Source organism: Capsaspora owczarzaki (assembly GCF_000151315.2).
Source record: "Capsaspora owczarzaki ATCC 30864 unplaced genomic scaffold supercont2.17, whole genome shotgun sequence".
Taxonomy (NCBI): Eukaryota; class Filasterea; order Ministeriida; family Capsasporidae; genus Capsaspora; species Capsaspora owczarzaki.
Window position 1 is genome coordinate 434,954 of NW_011887308.1, and position 13,215 is coordinate 448,168.

Genomic DNA, 13,215 nt, shown 5'->3' on the forward strand with positions numbered 1-13,215 from the left:
GGGGATCTCGCGTTTTGGCTGGTTTAGGACGCCGCTTCAGCGAACAGAGCAGCGTCAGAGACAACGACGAGCAGTAGTAAGGCAATGTCAATCGAGCAGGACGGGGTCGGTGGCGGCGAGGCAGGTCGGGTTGCTGGCGACTTGGACGACAAGGACGACGACAAGGACGACCAAGACCAAGACCAAGACCAAGACGACGATGAAGACGAAGACGAAGACGATGATGATGATGATGATGATGATGTCGAGCTTAACATGGCCACGTCGTAAGTGCTGGGAGGCTGAACGACCCAAACCGAACTCTGCCAGGTCTCTCTGACTACAAACTCGAACTGTGAACTCAATTGTAGAGCACCGGGAACGCGACCGACACCGGCATTCACACGCCCAGGTGCTGCACCAGTGACACACACGCCAACGACAATCCCGACGGGAGGTGTACTGCCGCCCATTCAACCAGTACAACCGCGAATCGCTGCGTCACAATTGGCAGCTCAGGCAACAAGTATGACAACCAAAAGTTTGGATTGTTCTTTGTTGCTGAGAACTCTGCGAACAGCGCATGGGGTGGTGGTGGTGGGACCTGTTTGTTCTCCCCGTGATCTCTAAACCCTGTGTCACAACAGGTAATCGACTGGACATCAATGCTGTCGGCCAATATAACGACAAGTCTATCTTTGAGTTTGATCTTGACGGAGCTGAAGACAAGCCGTGGCGCAAACCAGGTAGGCAGTCAGCTTTCCAAGTCCCGGTTTGGTCGACTTGCGGCAAGTCGACGTCTCTCTCACGTCATCTCGCAATTTGCCATCTCCACAAACAGGCGCTGATATCTCTGATTACTTCAATTATGGCTTCAACGAGGAGACATGGCAAATTTATTGCGAGAAACAAAAATCCATGCGTGCTTCGGTTGGCAGCTCCGGAATTGGTGTAAGTGCTGGCAACTGCTCGAGTGCACCATCCTGGACGTAGTTGCCGAGGTTGTTTTGGAGGTTGCATTTGCATTTTGTTGCGCATCCATTGATGAATGCTTAACTGTTTTTTTTTTCTTTTTTTTTTTTGTTTGGGACCTGCCCGCAATCTTGCCCGATCCAGCGCACCGTGCCCCCTCTGATTCCGCAGCTTGCCGGAGGAAGCGATAGTATGTATTGTTTCAAGAGTTTGGTTGTACCGCGTGCTGGTTTTTTTTGTGCGTCTCACTAGCCGCGTTCTTGTTTTTGTACTCTACTCAGTCAAACCACTGCGACCCGCTGGTTACACTGACTCCAACCGCATTTCAATAGGACGAGGTTGGTGTGACTGACATGTTGTCTAATGCTGTCTTTCTTTTCTCAAAAACGCAACTTGAACGAATCACGAATTTGCTTTTTCGGATTGGCACAGCAACGCGAAGGGCGGACGAAAGTGCTCTTCAAGTTCTTGGCGGCGATCCTTCGGGCAGCTCAATTCAGTCGCTGGTAAATCTGGACGCCTCGTCCGTGCCAGCACTCCTTCCGCTCGCTCGAAATATGCCCCCTGTGGCGCCTCCGCTCGCGCCTCCTGCGGCAGCGGCGCCCGCACCACTGCAGCCGCTGCGACCCGCATATCCCGTGCCTGCTCCCGGCATGGTGCACCCTGCCATGATGCAAGGCAAGATGCCTCCTCCGCTCATGATGCCCATGATGCCCGGAATGATGCCGCCAGGCATGATGCCTCCAGGCATGGTGCCCGGCATGATGCCCCCAGGAATGCCACGACCACCATGGGCTGCGCAATCGCACGGTAGCAGCAGCCACAGCAGCCACAACAGTGATGATAGCGATCGGTAAGCCTGTTCAAAGGATTGTTTCGATTTTGAGATTGCAGTCACTCATGCTGCAATTCCTCCTCCTGCCACAGGTCTTCCAGCAAACGCTCATCCTCGTCCGAAGACGATTCCTCGCGCAAGCGATCACGTCGCTGAATGTTCATCTGGTTGATTGGACCTTTGGGTGTTGGCGCAAATGTTCGTTTTTTTTTTTCACAATCTATTTCCGAATCCACTTGTTTGAGTCATACTCCTCTTGCGCATCATTTCCATGCATGCATTAACGAGCGCTTGTTCCATGTTTGGCTGCAGTCTTTGAATTTTTTTTTTCTGGGTTGAACACAACATGGGAAAAAAGCGACGAAAGGTGGAGGACGCCCTGTTGTCGTGTGTGTGCTGGTGAGTGTTTTTGCTTGGACGAGCGCGGGATTCTCGCCAATAGACATGAAATCCACCAATTTGACTTTCCAGTCGGGTTGCGTGGAGGAGGCGAGCGCGCTAAGATGAGCACTAAGACGAGCACACGAAACAAGCAGCTGGGATTTGATTCACAGTCGAACCCCCACCCTGCTCTTTTGCGCTTGCGGATGGCTGCTGCTGCTGCTGCTGCTGCTGCTGCTGATACACTCTGCTCTGACGCTCGAATGGTCGACATGTTGGGGGGGGGGGGCGCTTGTTTTCCAGGTACTGCGAGCGAGGCTTCCAAGACGAGACGGCGCTCATCGCACACCAGCGCAACACACACTTTCAATGCAAGAACTGCCGGAAGCGACTGACAACCGTCCCAGGCTTGGTGCGCCATTGCAAGATCGTGCATGGATACACGCTCGGACATGTGGAGAACGCTCTTCCGCACAAGAGTCGACAGGTCGGATTGAACATCACGGGCATGGCGGGCGTCCCTCCAAACGACTCGGACACTGGCAATCAGCAAGATGCGCCATCGGGTGTTCCGTTTGGCGCAAGCGGCTATGGTTATGACTACGAGCACGACCACGACGCGCTGCATGACGATGAGGACGAGCTCAGTCATGAAAAGAGCAACGAAATTTCAAAGCGATTCGCACAGTTTGACCCGCCAGCGTTTGCTGCTGTCGTGGCGCCAGAGCGCCCCCAAATATATACCCGACAGCCAAACGATGGTCTAGTCGCCGACGAAGAGCGAAACTGGTGGGCCGCAGCAGGCGCCCAGCTTCTTCCATTCATGGTTAATGCTTTTGATGCTCATCAACATCAGCAGCATTACCAAGAACCAGGCCCTCCATCGTTTCCGTTGGAGAGACAGCACCAGCAAGGCGAGAGCTCCACCGTCGGACTCGCAATTGCAGAGCTGAAGCTCGCCGCACCGTTCTCTGAAGCGCAGTCTTCCGATACGCTGCTGGTTTACAGCACCCAGCCAACTTCGATGGTAAGGCCGCGGTGTTTCCCAAACAACATGGTGCATTGTTTACAAAAATCGTGACTTGCTGACACTGTTTGGATTACATGGCAGGAGGAGCGCCGTGCATTGCTGCCCAAGTATGGTCGAATGCCAAGCCATCAGCAAGTTGCCGCAAATTGATTGGTGCGGGTTTTTTGTTTTTGTTTTGGCAGGATTGGAGTATTTATTTTGAATATTGGTGTCTCAAATGTAACAACACTCAAATTGAAAAGCATCCCAAAAAAGACAGAGTCGACCACACCCACGCGCGAATAGAAATCCATCAAACACGACAACAGAATGAGAAAGTATTCAACAAAGCCGAAAAGTGGGAAATTGAGGGAGGTGGAAATGCATCGGGCAGCTTTAAAGGAGGGGGCGAGGGGAGAGGGATGGGAGCACGAGGAAGATGTAGAAGAAGAAGAGAGCGAGCGAGGGACAGAACGAAACAACAACAATCGAACGAAAGAGCAACCGAATTGATAGCAAAGATTACACCAAAGATGACAGAAGAAAACATGGAGATAACGTGGTGAATTACAAGAAATAGTCGGGAGTGCGACGAGTAACGTGCGGCTCACCACGACGAGGAGCAGGGTCAAACTGCAAGCTGTGGGGGTGCAAGACAACAAAAAGTAGAAATTGACAAATCGTGAGTCAACAACAAACGCGACGACATTTTCGACACACTTCGGGCCCCCCCGCCTCCCCTCCCCACCCTTTCCGAATAAAAAAGGCTCAATCGTTGGACGTACAAGGTGTACTTGAGATTGTCGTCCAACTCCATGATGGCGGCTTGGTTGCCGCAGCGGTAGCAATAGTTGGGCGCGCTAAAGATGGTGACAACGTTGCGATCGTGGCACCAGTTGTAGCCCTCCATGACAAGCTGGTGGGCACGGGAGACCAAGGTCAGGCCGTTGTTGTGGTTGAACGTCTCGGAAATGTCCTGGCCGAACGTGTAGCCGGCGCCACGGGGAGAGATGCCCCAGCCGCAGCGGTCGTCGGGGTCCGACCAGAGCAGATCGCACATGGGGCCCTCGTGGGGGACCTCTTGGATGCGATCGAGGGCGCGAATGTGGTCGAGCGTGTCGATCGAGGGCGAGAGACCGCCGTGCAAGCAGAAGATTTGGTTTTCGACGAGCGCGGTGAGCGGGAGGTAGTCGAACAGGTCGGTAAAGTACTTCCAGACCGAAGCGTTGCCGTACTTTCGGAGACACTCGTCGTAGAAGCCGTAGACCTGGGTGATTTGTCGGCTCTCGTGGTTGCCGCGGAGAATGGTGATGCGGTCGGGGTAGCGGACCTTGAGCGCCACCAGCAGCGAGACAGTCTCGACCGAGTAATAGCCACGGTCGACGTAGTCGCCCATGAACAGGTAGTTTGTGTCGGGGGCCTTGCCACCAATGCGGAAGAGCTCCATCAGGTCGTGGAACTGGCCGTGCACGTCACCGCACACCGTGACTGGGCAGCGCACGGGCTGGACGTTCGACTCTTCCATGAGGATTTCGCGAGCCTGTGAGACGAATGGATGGATGGATGGAGTGTAATGGAGGCGGGAAGTTTGTGAGTTGACGAGTTTCGAGGCAAAGGATCCAACAAAAAAAAAAAAAAAGTAATTCAAAAACAATAAGGCGATACAAAAGTTCACTAGCGAAACATTAGAAAAAAACACCAGCGAGCCGCATACGCGATGATGAGTGGTTGATTTTTTTTTTTTTTTTTTTTTTGGCGAGATCGCAGTTTTCAGACCATTTTGTCTGCTGTTCACCTTTGCCGTGGTCTCACCATCCGACCAGCCCGGCCTCGTTTCGCTGCAATGCCAAGCACACTCGCTCGGGTGTTGCAGGCAACACGGCCTGCGCGTCCGCCGTCCCCACATCTGGACGAGGCAGCGAAGAACGACGGGTTCGCTATTATTTTATTATTTTTTTGATTTATTTTTCCGTTTTGTTTTTGCTGGTTTTTTTTTCTTCGCTCGTTGCTGCGATGGCACCAGAAGCGCAGCGCCTTCCTCCGTTGCTCATCATTGTGACTGAGAGTGCAAAAGCGCACTTGCAGGACTTGGGGTGGCAACGGACGATGAAGGTCGACCTCCCCGTTTCCCAATTCAAACAAACAAACAAAAACGAGAAAAAAAAAAAGAAAAAAAAAAAAGTCCCGAATTCAAGCGAGCGAGTTCATGAAAGAGCCGCGGACGCTCACGGTGACAGAGAGCAAAAGAGTGTGTGCGCACATGCAAAAGCATGTCTCAGTGAGCGGGCAGAGACCCGTCCCAGGAGTGCAGCGCGAGAACGAGCGAATAATAATAATAATAATAAAAAAACGGCTGGTCATGGCTTGCTGTCTACCTCCACCCAGCTCCAATGCCGCCAGCCCCCAAAGCCAACATGCAGCAGGGATGCGCACGTTTCACCATGCGTTGTCCTATGACAGCGAGCCAGCCAGCAACCCATCCGCAGAGCAGCCCAGCCACTTTTGTGCGACAGTGTTTTTTTTTTTTTTTTGTTTTTTTTGTTCCTTGACGTGCAACAAACTTCATCATGCTCGATCGTTTTTCATGCCGTACCTTGTCGCAGAGCTGCTTGACTTGCGTCTCGGTGAGCTGCTTGCAGGTGTACAGCTGCTCAATCCAATCATCCATCGACGCCATGGCGTGTCAAATTATACAAACTAAAAAAAAAAAAAAAGCTTTTGATAAGACTGGGACTGAGCTTCTGAGAAAGGCAGCGGGGTGACGCAAACGCCAGCAAACAAATGCATGAGATTTACATTTTGGTGATACAATGCATGCTCTCGAGCGCCAGCACCGGCCCTGCCACAGCGAAAGGTGAGCGAGCCTCAAATTTCTCCAATTTCAGATGCTTTCCTCTGTTCTCTCTCCCGTTTTTTTTTGGGCGTTTTCATCGAGCTTGCTGAGGATTCTTCACCAAGTACAAATCGGCCACACACATCCCTCCCATAGACATGAATGCTGGACAACAATCTTGGGCGTTTCACTCTTTTTTTTTTTTTTTTTTTTTGTCTTTACAAAATTTTTCCTGGTTGACAGGCCCAGCACCACTCAGACGCGCAATTCAGCACACATCAGCAAACCCAAAAGCATACAGCCATGGCGGACGAAGAGCGTGCGGTCAAGATGGAGGAGGACTTGAGCGGCGTCGTTGATGCTCGCCTGCCCGAAATCCAATCGCTCTCCGAGGTGCGTTCACTTCTCTCCCCCCCCCTCAGTCAGGCTCCCTGTCACACTGCACACAAAGCAACAAGCACCCTTCCCCACAGGAGAGACGAGCGTGACGAATGGAAGTCGCGTTCAGCACCTTGTCAATGAGAAGCCATTGAGCAACACTCGAACAGCCGAGATCGCGAAACTCTTTCTTCCTCTCTGTTTGACATTGAACCAATTCTTTCGACTGACTCTCTGCGGCCCTGTCTGTCATGTACCCCAACCCTGACTCATCATCACACACGTTTGCTTTTGGGTCTCCGTTTTGCTCTCGCTGGTGATGTGCAGAGCGGCAAGGTGAACGAGGCCGTCGACCAGCTGCTTGCGCTCGAGAAGCAGACGCGCGTTGTAAGTTGCTGCTGCCGAGCGTTCTCGCTGTCATGCATTCATATTGTATTATTGTTGGAGCGGAATCAAAACTCACTGCGGTGCTTGGCGGTGGGACGCGGGCGATCGTCGATAGGCTTGCGATGCGTTGTCGACTGGCCGCGTTCTGGTCGCGATTGTCAGCACTCTGTTCAAAGCCAAGGATCTGAAATCGCTCAACGAGCAAATCATCTTCCTGTCAAAGCGTCGCGGCCTGCTCAAGGGCGTACGTTTCTTTTGTTTTTTCGTGTTCCGGATGCCTTGTGTGGCGGAAATCAGGTTTGCGCTCAACTCTTCTATTGTCATCACTTTTTTTTGTGGTGGTGCAGGCCATCGCAAAGATGGTCCAAGAAGCCAGCACCTATGTGGAGCAGATCTCAGACATGGAGCAAAAGCTCTCCTTGATCGAGACGTTGCGAACAGTCACGGCTGGCAAGGTGAGAGATTTTTTTTTTTTTTTTTTTTGTTTCTGCAAATTTTTGTACGATTGGGCATTCTCTCACCGCGACTCCTCTTTCCTCCCCCTTATCTTCATCTCCATCTCCACAGATCTACGTCGAAATCGAACGCGCTCGTCTCACGCGCACGCTTGCCCAAATCCGAGAGGCGGAGGGCAAGATTGGCGAGGCGGCCGAAGTGCTGCAAGAGCTGCAGGTGGAGACGTTCGGCAGCATGGATCGCAAGGAAAAGGTCGACTTTATTCTCGAGCAGATGCGCTTGTGCCTGGCCAAGCAAGACTTTATTCGCACACAAATCATCTCCAAGAAGATCAGCCCCAAGTTCTTTGACAATCCCGACCACCAGGAGCTCCGCATTCGATTCAACCAACTCATGATCCAAGTCGAGCAGCACGACCGCGACCACATGGCCACGAGCAAGCTCTACCGTGGCATCTATGCCACGTCTGCCGTCCAGAGCGACCCGGCCCAGTGGCACGCTGCGCTCCAGGCCGCTGTTCTCTACCTCATTCTTGCGCCATTCGACAACGAGCAGTCCGACCTCTTGCATCGCACCCAGGCAGACAAGCGTCTGAAGCAGTTGCCCCAGCTCGAGTAAGTAGTGTGAAAGTCAGCCTTTGACAGATTTTTTGTTTGTTTTTTGGAAAGCGAATGTTCATCCCCTTCTCCAATTCGTATTTCGATCCAGATCCTTGCTCAAACTCTTCACGACGGCCGAGCTCATCAACTGGGTTGACCTCGAGGCGACTTACGGTGCCGAACTTCGAAACGGCGACGTGTTTGCAGCAACCGAGGCTGGTGCTCAACGTTGGGAGGATTTGAAGAAGCGTGTTATCGAGCACGTAAGTCTGGCCTTGTGGACAACCCCCCTTTTTTGAGACAGGGAGGGAAGATTTTTGGCTGATTTTGTTTATTTTTTTTTTTACTCAGAACATTCGCGTCATTTCCAAGTACTACACTCGCATTGACGCTGCTCGACTGGCCGAGTTGCTCAACCTGTCTGTCTTGGTAAGGCGTGCACTTGGGTTTGCCTTGTTTTCTCCCTGCTTTGCTCTTTCCCCGCGACTCACTCGTCACTCTCATCGTCACTCTCATCGTCACTTCCAAAGGAATCCGAGAAGCGTCTTTCAGAGCTAGTGGTCGCCAAAACCGTCTGGGCACGCATCGATCGTCCGTCCGGAATTGTCACTTTCAAGGAGGTCAAGGACCCTGCCGAGCGTCTGAACCAGTGGTCTCGCAACATTGACTCGCTCATGCACCTCGTGGACAAGACCACACACCTGATTGTGAAGGAGGAGATGGTGCACCGCATTGCTGCCAAGTAAACAGAACAAAAACAACAAGCCAAATCAAGTTGGTTCTTTTTTTTTTTTTTTGCGGGCAGTTTGTTTCGAGTGTATCTTGGTTGTTTTGTTTTGTGGCAAATGAAGCGAGTAGTCTCTCATCATTTGTATCAAGCCTTTGAGATCCACGCGCCAATTTGTTTGCTTGAAGCAAGCGAGCGGCACAGAACAAGATGCGAGCTGCAAACGAATATCTTCGCCGCTTCTGCCTCTCTGCTTGCTTCCAAACCAAAATTCCCGAGCACTGCATACTGTCATCTCGTACATCCTCACCACTCTCAGACACCCTGACACACTCTGGAACATTGAATGAGAAAAACACACTTCGAGGTGTTTTTTTTTCTCTTCACTCTTTTTTTTTCAAACAAACTCAAACCATGGACGGATCTCAATCTGGTTCCCCCGCCGACGCTGTCAAGCGCCCCACTTTCATCCTCAGCGCCCTCAACTGGGTACGCCCCCCCCCCACTGCTCTCTCTTGTTCGCTCGCTCGGTCGGTCTCTTGCTCTGCTTCCCCAGCCACACGAGGCACAGTCAATGGAAAAAAAACAGCAAACAAAAACTTTTTTTTTTTTTTTTCGCTTCCTCCCTTTCAGCCGTTCTTCTTTTGCGTGCTGCTGCTGCCATCGCGACTGCCAGCGGCCATCGCTGCGCCAACCGCGCTCTTGCCTTGCCCACTCGCTTGCCTGCCACGCCACGCGTGTCTGCGTCGCCGTTCTCGTCGTCGCTCGCCCGTGCAGCGAAAGCGAACGAAAGCACGAGATCACCTCTTTTTTTTTTTTTTTGTATTTTATTTTATTTTATTTTCCCGCCTCCTTCCGTCTCTTCCTTTCTCCGTTCTCTTTTGCTGCCATCGTCGCCAATGCACGTCCTTCGTCATCTCGTCGACGACCAGGCAACACGCGCGCTGCCCTTCCACCTCGCTCTGCGCCTGCCATCGGCTGCCCAAAGCGACAATGACGCACGGCTCGTGTGAGCGTTTGTTTGCTCATCGATCACAAGCTTTTTTTTTCTTTTCTTTTTCTTTCTCTTTTGCTATTGTTTTTCAATATTGGATTTTTGAAAAAGCGACAATTTCGTCACACTCGGGGAAAAAAAAAAAAAAAATTCAAAAAAAAAAAAACACTTTTTTTCAAGTTTGATTTATTTCTGTTTGGAAACAAACAACCATCGTCTTGTTTCGAGACGTTTGAGAACTGCATATTGTCACCCGTCACGTAGAAGCGTGAGAGAGACAGAGACAGAGAGAGAGCGAGGGAGAGAGAGAGAGAGAGAGAGCGCGTCGACTTCAAGCAGTCTGCCCAAGAAACTCAGAAAAACCATCAACACTGATGCTCTACGTTGCGATGTCCTCTGAACTTCTACAAATCTCACTTTATGCTTGTTTTCGGTTATCGTTATTATTATTGTTATTTTTTTTTGTAGCTCTTCGCCATCATCGTCTTCGGATGCATCGCCGACAAGGTCAAGGTCTCTGGCGGCTGCTACTATGACCTCGACGACAACGCGTGCGGCTACGGCATTGCGATTGGCGTTATTGCATTCATTGCTGCCTCGCTGTTCATGCTCTTTGAGTTTGTCGGCGACCGTTTCGGTGCCCTCCAAAAGTTCCTGACCCTCTTCACCCTCGGCTTCTCTGTTCTCTGGACTTTCCTCTGGTTTGTCGGCTTCTGCTACCTCACCGACAAGTGGGTCAAGTTCGACTTCAAGGACCAGGTCGAGTCGGACGTCAAGAACAACGCCCAGGCTGCCATTGCCTTCTCCTTCTTCTCCATCATCACCTGGGCTGCCTTCTCCTTCCTCACCCTCAAGAAGTGGCGTCTTGGTGGCCAGGCCGTCGACAACAGTGCCCCCGCCCCCTACACCAACTACCAGGCCGACACTGGCAACAACTTTGCTCCCCCGCCGTTCCAAGGCGACCAGAGCGGCTATGCCCAGCCATCGACCGGCTACGGTCAGGCCTAAAACCCGCAGCACTGTGCGACAGCTCGAGTGTGCCAGAGCATCACAAACAAATCCAAAAAAACAAAAAAAAAAAAGGAGGGAACGGAAGAGAGAGCGTGGCGCGGTTGCTGGGCGATGCGGTCGTTCTTTGATTGTCGCTTCTTTTTGCCAGTTTGTGTCTTCCTGTAGTATTTCCGAACGGTTGTTTTCTTTTTTTGCCTGTTGTCGTGAATGGCCTGTGTTTTTCTGCCCCTTTTTGTTCGCCTCGCATTAAAGCAACCAGCACTTTTTGAAAAGCTACAAGAATTTCGCCGCTTCCCATTCATTCCAGTTCCAATTGATGGTTGTTCTGATGCACGTCACGTCTTTGAGTATTTTTCTCGGCATTGTCAATGTTTCCTGCACCATCGCAACACATAGCTACAAGCGCTTCTTGCAGGGCGAACCGGCAGCGAGGCAGGTGTACCAGTCGCCAACCGCGCACTTGACTTCCTTGAGCGACGCGTCGCATGGACAGTCGATTGCACGAGGAACGCAGTGCTTGTTGTCCTTGCACCGGAAGCAGTCTGGCAATGAGGCGGGGGAACGGCAAGTCATCAAAAGCCAAAAAGTCAGCAGAGATCTCCACTCACATCCGCATCGCCTCGTTGCTCACTCACCATTGTCAAACTGGGGCTGTTGTTGCTGTTGTTGCTGTTGCTGTTGCTGCTGCTGCTGCTGCTGGTCGCCGCCAAAGAAGCCGCCGCCGTCGCCGCCAAAGTTGAACTGGAACTGCGCGGCCGCCGGCTGCGACCCGCCAAGCACGAGCACGACCGCCACAATCGCAAGCAGCGCAAGCGTCAATGGCCGAACAATCATCTTCATAACAAACGAGGGTTTTCTGTTTTGTTGAGTGTTTTGGGGTTGTTGGAGGTTCAACGAAAAAAGTAAGACTGAAACGAAACTGAGAAGCTGAGCTTGTGCGCTCGATTTGGACTGTTCAGTCTTTTGGTCAATGTCAACATCGAGTCAAATGTCTGCTGCTGCTGCTGCTCCAGCACCGAACGAGGAAAACCGTCTCGTGAGCCCTTCTGAAGTCGACGAGCAAGTGCTCAGCAGCTGGACAGAGTGAGTGGGAGAGAGAGAGAGCGAGAGAGAGCTATCAACAAAGCTCAATCAAGTCTGAGCTTTTTGGATGCCGCATTTCAGCGACTCACTGCGAAACTCAACAATCCTTGCAACAGCGAGCAGAACAGACTGAAAGAGCGCCTGGACACGACAGACAATGCCACTGGGTTTGCGCCCGTCGGTCAAGGCGAAGCGGGTGAGTTGCTGATGATGATGATGCGAATCTGTGTGCGCGTTGCGTCACTGCGCAGCACTCGGCCCTGGTCGTTGGACCCGGTTGCGCACTTTTGATGGATGGATCGCTTCTGGAGTGTCTCAACCCCCTTTGTTTGTGGGGAACAGAGTCGGCGACGGATGGACTTGGATTGCCGCCGCTGCGTCTCGTTGGTGGAGTGGACATTAGCTTTGTCAAGGGCGATCCGAAGGCTGCATGCGCATCGCTTGTCGTGCTGTCCTTCCCGGAAATGAAAGTCAGTCTGATGATGCAATTTCTGAATGTTCAAAACAAAAAAAAAGGTTGTATGAGGGTTTGTTGGAGCAAACAAACACCTCAACCCGCCTCGTTTTTGGCAGGTTGTTTACGAGAATTTCGAGATGGTCGAGCTCACGCTCCCGTACATCCCGGGGTTTCTTGCATTCCGCGAAGTCAACTTTCTGGTAGCGCTGTTGGATCGTTTGAGAGCCCAGCAGCCAGAGCTTCTTCCACAGGTAAGGGTTTGCATTGAAAGATGTTGATGGCCAGTTTTCCTGGAGCATGCACTTGCTCACTTGGCTGCGTTTCTGTGGCATCGCCATCAACCGATCCAGCTGATCTTTGTCGATGGGAATGGCGTCTTGCACCAAAGAGGTAAGGGCGAAATGATGGTTGTTGGGTTGATTTTCTCTTTTGGAAAGCAGTGTCAGCCTCGATGCATTTCGGCGGTCCAACGACTATATATTGACCGTGCTTGCTCGACATTCACAGGATTTGGTCTGGCAAGTCACCTCGGTGTGTTGGTCGACATCCCAACAATCGGCATTGGCAAGACCATTTTCCACGTCGACGGCATTGACATGAATCACGTCAAGACTATGGTGGTACCCAAGCTTAGTCACAGTGGGGCGACAGCCAAGCTAGTGGGCATTTCAGGTCGAGAATGGGGAGCGGTATGCACTTTGTTTTTTCTGGGGGATTCAGCCGCATGAATCGATCGGACTTGCACTTCTTTTCAACGCACTCATTGAACTGCTCGACTTCTATCATAGGCGCTTCGAAGTACCGAGGACTCGACAAACCCAGTGTTCATTTCTGTTGGCCATCGCATCTCCCTCGACCATGCCATCCGAATCACCAAAACGAGTTGTCTCCATCGCATCCCAGAGCCTGTTCGTCAAGCCGACTTGCGATCAAGGCAGTATCTTCGAGATCATCCTTATAGCAGCGGGGTTGCGAAATGATCCTGCCGCTGCGAATAATGCGACATGTTGTCTGTTGATTTTGTTGATTTTGCTCATTTTGTTGATTTTGTAAAAATTGTAATTGTCTGAAAAACACACACACACACACACACACACACACACACACACACACA

The 13,215-nt window shown here is 51.7% G+C and overlaps 7 protein-coding genes across 7 annotated transcripts; 5 read left to right on the forward strand and 2 right to left on the reverse strand.

The window, feature by feature from the left end:
- The first annotated feature begins 46 nt into the window (after positions 1 to 46).
- On the forward strand, positions 47 to 2,031 carry CAOG_08094 (hypothetical protein). Its single transcript, XM_004342646.2, has 8 exons — positions 47 to 266; positions 351 to 505; positions 627 to 725; positions 821 to 930; positions 1,096 to 1,141; positions 1,233 to 1,289; positions 1,384 to 1,804; positions 1,879 to 2,031. Exons 1-8 carry the CDS (start codon positions 85 to 87, stop codon positions 1,940 to 1,942), a joined length of 1,134 nt encoding a protein of 377 aa, XP_004342695.1. The 5' UTR covers positions 47 to 84; the 3' UTR covers positions 1,943 to 2,031.
- Positions 2,032 to 2,106: 75 nt separating this feature from the next.
- Positions 2,107 to 3,488, forward strand: CAOG_08095 (hypothetical protein). Its single transcript, XM_004342647.2, has 3 exons — positions 2,107 to 2,185; positions 2,471 to 3,194; positions 3,279 to 3,488. Exons 1-3 carry the CDS (start codon positions 2,133 to 2,135, stop codon positions 3,345 to 3,347), a joined length of 846 nt encoding a protein of 281 aa, XP_004342696.2. The 5' UTR covers positions 2,107 to 2,132; the 3' UTR covers positions 3,348 to 3,488.
- On the reverse strand, positions 3,367 to 5,902 carry CAOG_08096 (serine/threonine-protein phosphatase 2A catalytic subunit beta isoform). The gene is made up of 3 exons (XM_004342648.2): positions 5,770 to 5,902; positions 3,962 to 4,716; positions 3,367 to 3,816 (listed from the first exon to the last, which is right to left on the reverse strand). The coding sequence occupies exons 1-3, from the start codon at positions 5,851 to 5,853 to the stop codon at positions 3,744 to 3,746; spliced, it is 912 nt and encodes a 303-aa protein (XP_004342697.1). The 5' UTR covers positions 5,854 to 5,902; the 3' UTR covers positions 3,367 to 3,743.
- A 292-nt stretch (positions 5,903 to 6,194) lies between these two features.
- CAOG_08097 (proteasome 26S non-ATPase subunit 12) lies at positions 6,195 to 8,694 on the forward strand. Its single transcript, XM_004342649.2, has 8 exons — positions 6,195 to 6,402; positions 6,715 to 6,774; positions 6,890 to 7,018; positions 7,122 to 7,229; positions 7,342 to 7,844; positions 7,939 to 8,092; positions 8,181 to 8,258; positions 8,360 to 8,694. The coding sequence occupies exons 1-8, from the start codon at positions 6,313 to 6,315 to the stop codon at positions 8,573 to 8,575; spliced, it is 1,338 nt and encodes a 445-aa protein (XP_004342698.1). The 5' UTR covers positions 6,195 to 6,312; the 3' UTR covers positions 8,576 to 8,694.
- Positions 8,695 to 8,955: 261 nt separating this feature from the next.
- Positions 8,956 to 10,840, forward strand: CAOG_08098 (hypothetical protein). The gene is made up of 2 exons (XM_004342650.2): positions 8,956 to 9,045; positions 10,019 to 10,840. The coding sequence occupies exons 1-2, from the start codon at positions 8,971 to 8,973 to the stop codon at positions 10,556 to 10,558; spliced, it is 615 nt and encodes a 204-aa protein (XP_004342699.1). The 5' UTR covers positions 8,956 to 8,970; the 3' UTR covers positions 10,559 to 10,840.
- A 41-nt stretch (positions 10,841 to 10,881) lies between these two features.
- CAOG_08099 (hypothetical protein) lies at positions 10,882 to 11,499 on the reverse strand. The gene is made up of 2 exons (XM_004342651.2): positions 11,197 to 11,499; positions 10,882 to 11,103 (listed from the first exon to the last, which is right to left on the reverse strand). Exons 1-2 carry the CDS (start codon positions 11,399 to 11,401, stop codon positions 10,958 to 10,960), a joined length of 351 nt encoding a protein of 116 aa, XP_004342700.1. The 5' UTR covers positions 11,402 to 11,499; the 3' UTR covers positions 10,882 to 10,957.
- On the forward strand, positions 11,481 to 13,105 carry CAOG_08100 (endonuclease V family protein). Its single transcript, XM_004342652.2, has 7 exons — positions 11,481 to 11,644; positions 11,761 to 11,840; positions 11,987 to 12,114; positions 12,218 to 12,352; positions 12,452 to 12,491; positions 12,609 to 12,790; positions 12,890 to 13,105. The coding sequence occupies exons 1-7, from the start codon at positions 11,532 to 11,534 to the stop codon at positions 13,079 to 13,081; spliced, it is 870 nt and encodes a 289-aa protein (XP_004342701.2). The 5' UTR covers positions 11,481 to 11,531; the 3' UTR covers positions 13,082 to 13,105.
- Positions 13,106 to 13,215: the final 110 nt, after the last annotated feature.

Coding starts and splice junctions, on each gene's coding strand:
- CAOG_08094 (XM_004342646.2), top strand. CDS start 85: ATGTCAATCGAGCAGGACGGGGTCGGTGGCGGCGAGGCAGGTCGGGTT. Junction 1,142..1,232: donor GCTTGCCGGAGGAAGCGATA/GTATGTATTGTT, acceptor TACTCTACTCAG/TCAAACCACTGCGACCCGCT. Junction 1,290..1,383: donor CCGCATTTCAATAGGACGAG/GTTGGTGTGACT, acceptor GGATTGGCACAG/CAACGCGAAGGGCGGACGAA.
- CAOG_08095 (XM_004342647.2), top strand. CDS start 2,133: ATGGGAAAAAAGCGACGAAAGGTGGAGGACGCCCTGTTGTCGTGTGTG. Junction 2,186..2,470: donor CTGTTGTCGTGTGTGTGCTG/GTGAGTGTTTTT, acceptor CTTGTTTTCCAG/GTACTGCGAGCGAGGCTTCC. Junction 3,195..3,278: donor GCACCCAGCCAACTTCGATG/GTAAGGCCGCGG, acceptor ATTACATGGCAG/GAGGAGCGCCGTGCATTGCT.
- CAOG_08096 (XM_004342648.2), bottom strand. CDS start 5,853: ATGGCGTCGATGGATGATTGGATTGAGCAGCTGTACACCTGCAAGCAG. Junction 4,717..5,769: donor TCAAGCAGCTCTGCGACAAG/GTACGGCATGAA, acceptor TTCGTCTCACAG/GCTCGCGAAATCCTCATGGA. Junction 3,817..3,961: donor GACAATCTCAAGTACACCTT/GTACGTCCAACG, acceptor GCACCCCCACAG/CTTGCAGTTTGACCCTGCTC.
- CAOG_08097 (XM_004342649.2), top strand. CDS start 6,313: ATGGCGGACGAAGAGCGTGCGGTCAAGATGGAGGAGGACTTGAGCGGC. Junction 6,775..6,889: donor TCGAGAAGCAGACGCGCGTT/GTAAGTTGCTGC, acceptor GATCGTCGATAG/GCTTGCGATGCGTTGTCGAC. Junction 7,845..7,938: donor AAGCAGTTGCCCCAGCTCGA/GTAAGTAGTGTG, acceptor ATTTCGATCCAG/ATCCTTGCTCAAACTCTTCA.
- CAOG_08098 (XM_004342650.2), top strand. CDS start 8,971: ATGGACGGATCTCAATCTGGTTCCCCCGCCGACGCTGTCAAGCGCCCC. Junction 9,046..10,018: donor TCCTCAGCGCCCTCAACTGG/GTACGCCCCCCC, acceptor TTTTTTTTGTAG/CTCTTCGCCATCATCGTCTT.
- CAOG_08099 (XM_004342651.2), bottom strand. CDS start 11,401: ATGAAGATGATTGTTCGGCCATTGACGCTTGCGCTGCTTGCGATTGTG. Junction 11,104..11,196: donor ACAGCCCCAGTTTGACAATG/GTGAGTGAGCAA, acceptor CCTCATTGCCAG/ACTGCTTCCGGTGCAAGGAC.
- CAOG_08100 (XM_004342652.2), top strand. CDS start 11,532: ATGTCAACATCGAGTCAAATGTCTGCTGCTGCTGCTGCTCCAGCACCG. Junction 12,492..12,608: donor TGGCGTCTTGCACCAAAGAG/GTAAGGGCGAAA, acceptor CGACATTCACAG/GATTTGGTCTGGCAAGTCAC. Junction 12,791..12,889: donor CAGGTCGAGAATGGGGAGCG/GTATGCACTTTG, acceptor CTTCTATCATAG/GCGCTTCGAAGTACCGAGGA.